The sequence below is a fragment of the Eleginops maclovinus genome, chromosome 23, assembly GCF_036324505.1.
Source record: "Eleginops maclovinus isolate JMC-PN-2008 ecotype Puerto Natales chromosome 23, JC_Emac_rtc_rv5, whole genome shotgun sequence".
NCBI classification, from domain to species: domain Eukaryota; kingdom Metazoa; phylum Chordata; class Actinopteri; order Perciformes; family Eleginopidae; genus Eleginops; species Eleginops maclovinus.
The window spans coordinates 24,481,150-24,488,150 of record NC_086371.1 but is presented as its reverse complement, the minus strand read 5'-3'; the positions used below and the strand labels follow the sequence as shown (position 1 = coordinate 24,488,150).

General features: G+C 41.3%; 1 protein-coding gene across 1 annotated transcript; it reads left to right on the top strand.

Moving 5' to 3' along the window:
• The first annotated feature begins 646 nt into the window (after positions 1-646).
• LOC134859563 (zinc finger BED domain-containing protein 4-like) lies at positions 647-6,797 on the top strand. Its single transcript, XM_063876106.1, has 2 exons — positions 647-775; positions 4,896-6,797. Exons 1-2 carry the CDS (start codon positions 647-649, stop codon positions 6,795-6,797), a joined length of 2,031 nt encoding a protein of 676 aa, XP_063732176.1.
• The last annotated feature ends 204 nt before the right edge of the window (positions 6,798-7,001 follow it).

Below are 7,001 nucleotides of genomic sequence, written 5' to 3'. Positions count from 1 at the left end.
ATGCCGGTTTGCCATGGAAGAGGTTTGTTGGAATAACAACCGATAGAGCGCCATCAATGACAGGGAGGAAAAATGGACTGGTGGAGGAGGCCATTGCTCTGCACTGCATTATCCATCAGCAGGCTGTTTGCAGCAAATGCCTGAAGTTTGACAATGTGATGTCTTTCGTTGTGAAATGCATCAACTAAATCAGATCCAGGGGCTTAAAGCACAGTCAGAATATGGGGATGTGCTCTACTTCACCGAGGTACATTGGCTCAGCATGGGAAACATGTTGAAGAGATTTATTGAGTTGAGAGTGGAAGTGAAAGCCTTCATGGAGAAAGATGGGGTTGCTGTTCCTGTGCTAAGTGATCCCAAATGGCTCATGGACTTAGCTTTTTTTGTTGATATCACACATGAGCTTAATGTAGTGAACAAGAAGTTACAAGGCCAGGGGCAACTTGTTAGTGCTGCCTATGACAACGTGAGAGCATTCTCTACAAAACTTATGTTATGGAAAGCCCAGCTTTCTCAGACAAACCTTTGCCATTTTCCAGCATGCAAGGCACTCATGGATGCAGGCACACCATTCAGTGGTGAGGAGTATGTGGATGTCATTTTGAAGCTACAGGAGGAATTTGATCACAGATTTGCAGACTTCAAGATGCACAGAGCCACATTTCAAATTTTTGCGGACCCCTTCTCCGTTGATGTGCAAGATGCCCCTCCTGTGCTTCAAATGGAGCTCATTGACCTGCAGTGCAACTCTGAACTCAAAGCCAAGTTCAGGGAGGTGAGTGGAAAAGCAGACAAGCTCGGCAATTTTTGAGAGTTGCCCCCCAGCTTCCCTGAACTTCACGAATGTTCAAGCGGACCATGTGTCTTTTTGGGAGCACGTACTTGTGCGAAAAGCTGTTCTCTACGTTCAACTTCAATAAGTCCAAGTACAGGTCCAGACTTACTGATGAGCATCTTCAAGCCCTACTGAGGGTCTCAACTGCTTCATCCCTGCTTAAGCCAAATGTGGCTCGGCTATGCGAGAGGAAGCGCTGCCAGATCTCTAGCAGCAAGAAGTAGGCAGAAGAAGCCATGTTCAGAACAGTTTATGTTCAATGTTCCATTCATGTTCAGAAAGTTAAACGTTAAAGAACTGTTAATACAAATATTTGAATCTGAATAATAATAATTACATTTCTCTAGTCAGCAACTATATGTGGTTTCTTCAGTCTTCTATATCTGCTGTATTATTATTATTATTATTTTCATTTATTTATTTATTACTGATTGATTTGTTTTTTTCTTATGAATTTGTTAATTTATTTTTTCATCTTATTTTGTGTTAAAAAATAAAAATAAAGACATTTGATAACATTGGAATGTTTTTTAGTACTTTTCTTGTGGGAAACCTGATGCTGCCCAGCCTCACCCAGACTCTACCTCTAACGGCCCCCGGGTAAATTGAGTTTGAGACCCCTGCCCTAAACGGTATCTCCTGTGGGTTCATTAATGGATAAGTTCACTATCTTGCACTTTGAGCCCCCTTTCTGGGTCGTCTTGGATGAAATAGAAATGTTGACGATTGGTCCAGTCTCCAGCTTTAGGCTAATTTGGAATCACCCCCTGCTTCAGAATGGTTGGCTAGGCATTCATAACATTGTCCTTAAAACAACCCTAAACATTCGTTTTCAAAGATGAGCAACTCACCGAGTGGTAAGTGGTGTTCGTAGTTATTTAAAAAAAATATATCGGCGAAATATTTGGTTTCCATCCTGTTATTCCACAGCAAATTTGCTATTGTGGAACTAGCTATGTTTTCAGATACCTCACTGAGTAGGCTATTAACTTCCGCTTGATATTTGGAATACAAAATGACAAATTAAACACGACAGAAACTGTATTTCACTAAGACACTCGTTTTGGAGCATCACCACTAACCAGTGATCACTCGGTGAGTTGCACATCTTTGAAAACGAACGTTTAAGGTTTAAGGACCGCTTTATGAATGCCCGTACATGAAGCATGGGGGACCAATCGTTAAAATGTCGGTGTCAAACACACTATTTCATCCTAGACAAACCAGAAATGGGGCTCAAAGTGCAAAAATAGTGAACTTATCCATACTCATATTGTAAAGGATAGTTTAGGATTTTTTGAAGTGAGATTGTATGTACTTAGCAGCTAGTCAGTGGGTCATACACAGTAGACTGCTGCCAGCAGCAAAACTAAAGCAAGCCTAATCAAATCAAGGTCAGTTTAATGTACTTTATGTTATAAATGTGTACATTTGAGCTTGCTGCCAGACGATTTTTTCCGATAGAAAAAAGTATATGTCACTCTCCAGCACACCAGATTCCATTGACAAAAATGGCTATTTTACTTTGCAGCACAAAGGAGTTGCTAGTCTACTGCTGCCTCATTGAGGTCGTTTATGTAATTTAGGTAAATCACAACAAAGCTGAACTATCAACGAAGACATAGAATAGCACAATTTAACTTAATCATTGAGCCAGCAGTAGACCAGCAATTTCTGTGTGATGCAGGTAAAACTGCTGTTTTTGCCAATGGAATCAGGTGTGCTGGAGAGAGTGAATTAACAAGCATACTTCAGTTTCCTGTCGGAAAGGGCTGCTTGATGGAAAGGTAAAGCAGGACAAATATAAATGAATATAGTAAGTGTACACTGAAAATGGAAATGTGTTTTATCAATGTAATGTTATAACAAACACAATCTTACAGTATACAATACAATTCATAATAATACAGAAATAAATATTAACACAGTGTTAGCATTGATATATGAGGAGATAGTTTCAAATGCAATTCATGTGTGGCTATAAGGGACTTTCTGACATCTGTTTTATATGCTTACCTGTTACAGATTTGAAGAATACCAGATGAGTAGAAGCATCATAGATGAACCACAACAGCCTTCAATCTCACAATTCTTGGACAGTCGTGTAGCGCATTACAGCATGAGTCATCCACAGCAGAAGGCTATCACCAACGCAATACTGTCCGACTTGATTATTGATTGCAACCTGCCCATGTCTATTGTGGAACACAAGAGTTTCCGGCACTTTCTGACAGTAATTGACAGTAAGTACAGTCCAGTGTGTCGCAGAACGTTTAACATCAAAGATAGATTGGACTACATTAATAGTGACAATGCTGCTAACATGCGAAAGGCATTCACTGTGTGCTTCCCCAGTGAACAAGAGGATGATGACGGAGATCATCTTGATGACCCTGATCTCTGGTGTGACTTAACCCTGGAAGAACAGCAAACGGTAGATGCTGCTATGGCAAAGAAACAGCGCCTGCAGTGTTTTGCGCATACTCTTCAGCTGGTGGTGGGAGACGGTTTGAAAGAAACAAAAGTGGCATGTCCTTCTCTTTCCAAGTTATCAAAACTTAGCTCATTGCTGCACACAAGCACAACATTCAGAGATGTGTTTGATAGTGAATTTGGGGAACAGAAAGGCATCCCTGCTGCAGTCAACACAAGATGGAACTCAACACTGAGGCAAGTAAAGGCAGTTCTCCAGTGTGATCATTTAAAGCTCTGTACCATTCTAGAAAAGGCTGGGCATAAGGAGTTGTCCTTCACACCACGAGAGTGGAATCTGTTGAAGGAGTTGGTGGACGTCAAAACTTTTATCACCTCCTCCCTCCCTGACTCACTGGACCCCCTGCAGTTTGCCTACAGAGCAAACAGGTCCACGGATGATGCCATCTCCCTCACCCTCCACACTGCCCTCTCCCACCTGGACTAGAGACCGACCGATCGATCGGCAAGCCGATTTAATCGGCCGATTTTTGCTATTTTTTAATCAATCGGCATCGGCCGATTTTAAGTCAGGCACATCTGCGGGCAGCAACTTGGAACGCACACCGGGACACGAGGTTTCAAGAGTGAGCAAGACGGTCTACAGGTAAGGCATCAATTTTTACATTCCAATGTCCAAAAGTCGCATATTTTCTCTCATGATTAGTTGTAATCTGTGATGTTGCTTCATTTACAGAAAGGAAAAAAGTAAAATATAGTAACGGACAATCTAAGTGAAAATGTAACAAAAAGAGGACACAAATCTAACGTGAACATTTTATAACATTGTCATCCCATGTCCATTCGTTTTCAACTGCATCGGAGTTGAAGAAGAATGGAAAGTGACAATGTTTTAAACGTTAGCAGTCACCAGCGTTGAGCGCAATTAAGCCCCCTCAACGCTGGTGACTGCTATGTTACGATCTAAACTTAAGTAACGGACAATCTAAGTGAAATGTTAACAAAAAGAGGACGCACAAATAGCAAGTGAACGTTTTAAAACATTGTCATCCCATGTCAATTTGTTTTCGCGATGTATTACATGTTCGATTTGATTGTGAATTTGAAAAGGATCAAACAGATGTTCTCTAGTTCTTATTTCCGGTTTCCTGCGCAGCATGCTGGGAGACGGAGTTTTATATTGTTGAAACGGAAACATATGAAAGTTTAAGGCATGGAAGTTCCACAGTGAAACTGTATAACCTGAACACGTATTTTGCCGTTTTGAAGTAACTATCTGAAGTTGTCACATCATGGAAGTCTTCTTGCACTCTGTTAAACATATTAAAATGAATAATTAATAGACTAACAGACTGCAAGAAGTCATACATTTGTTAATTCTTGTTGTTATGAATCGATGAGTCGGCCCCTACAGTCATTTTTATATAATAGCCTACATAATATTTCTACTATATACATGAATATATAGTGTATATATATAGAACATATGTTATTTATAATGCATAAAATAAATGTGTTATGGATAATAAAATCTAAATAAAATTATTTTATTTTTCATTAACATATGGTGATATAGTAACATTGAAGGCACTTTTAAATGCTAACCTTGAATGTTTGTTCTGTTTAGGAATTGTTGTCTGATGTCAGAAGAAAAACCATCCCAGTATGGCTGAAAATAAAAACCCAGTATGGCAGCATTTTACGGACACAGGAGCCAGCTACAAGTAAGGTGATCTGCAAGCTCTGTAAGGTACATGTGAGCTTGGGATCTGCAAAGAGCAAACATAAAAACACCACAAACCTCTGGAATCACCTGAGAGTACATCATCTCCAGGCTTACAATGATGCTCAGCAACAAAAAGCTCCAGCAGCTGCAGTGTCTACATCCACTTCCCAACCTCATCAGCCAACCGTAACAGATATGTTTGATGCCCATCGGAAATGGCAAAATTCAGACACCAGATCAAAGAAAATAGACACATTAATAACAGAAATGATTGCCACAGACAATCTGCCATTCGCTTGTGTTTCATGTGTTGGATTCCAGAGGCTGGTGGCTGCAATGGAGCCCAGGTACAAATTAAAATCGGAGAAGCACTACCGCACCGACATGCTTGAGGACATAGTTGGAAAAGTGGAGAGAAAAGTCAAAGCACTAATTTCAGAGGAGGCTGGCCCTTTTTTATCCTTCACTACAGACTGTTGGTCTGGGGACACTGAGGCTCTCATGAGTCTAACATGCCATTTAATTGACCACAACTGGGACAGGAAGCAAGTCCTCCTAAATGCAAAAACAATGTTAGGCTCCCACACAGGGGAGTATATTGGTGACATGTTCATCAGTCTGCTGGAGCACTGGGACATCAGCCATGACAGGGTTGTACTTGTTCTCCGTGACAGTGGGGCAAACATGGTCAAAGGTCTCAGACTGGCGGAAATACCTGATCTCAGCTGCAGCGCACACACCATACAGCTTGTGGTGAATGATGGCATCAACAGTCAGCGAGTAGTGCTGGACATTAATGCCAAATTAAAGAACATCGCCAAACATTTCAACCACTCTGTTCTTGCAAAGCAGAAGCTTAAAAAAATTCAACAAGAACTTGGCCTACCAGAGCACAGCATCCTCCAGTCTGAACCCACTCGCTGGAACTCCACGCTTCATATGATGCAGAGAATGGTGGAGCAGAAGAGAGCTCTGAACAACTACGCTCGAGAGTATGGAAAAATTGCCACTCTATCCCCTGATCAATGGGACATAGCTTCCAATTTAATTGATACATTGGAGCCTATGGAGGAAGTCACCCTTGAGGTGAGCAAGTCAGAGGCTTCCATCTCCTGCGTCATTCCGAGCATTGCTGTGCTGAAGATGATTCTTCAGACAGAGGGGCCAAACACAATTGGGATCAAAACTCTGCGAGAGTCAATGCTGCAAAGCTTACAGAGAAGATTCCAAAAGATGGAGGACACACAATGTCTAGTGCTCGCAACACTCCTGGACCCTCGCTATAAGGGCCATGTCTTTTCAGAGGGCACACTTGATAAAGCAAAAAGGTGGATAAAGGAGGAGCATGCTGTTGTGTCTGAACAGCTGAAGATGGCCACAAGTGCAGAAGAAGGACTACACTCGAAACAGAGAAGGGTGGAAGTTGAGGAAGTACCTGGTCCCTCCAGTGTCATTGACCAAATGTATGCCAACATCTTGGGACCTCATGGATCTCCTACTCAGGAGAGTGATGAAGACCACCTTATATCTGACCAGCTGCAGCACTACCTCCAGGAGCCAGTGATAAATAGGCAGACTGGTAAACCGCTAGAATGGTGGAAGCAAAATGCATCCCGTCTACACCTTCTTGCACCACTAGCAAGAAAATTCCTTTGTCCACCCCCTTCCTCAGTTCCCAGCGAGAGGGTGTTTAGTGAGATTGGGAACATTTATGACAAGAAGAGGAGCAACCTCAAGGGCGAACATGCCGAACAGTTGTGTTTCCTACATGACAACCTCCGTTTCTTGAACTGGCAGTATTGAGAAGCATAAAACATGCCTGTGAAACTTGAAACTTGTTTACATAATTTTTTATGTTGCTAGTATGCCCTTTGTTACTAGTGTGTTTGCAGCACTAATATATTTTTATTTCATATTTATTTTTATGTTGATTATATATTGAACATTTAAGACTCAGAGTTGGTATTTATTTATTTTATATTTAATTCATATGTTGATTTTTTTAAT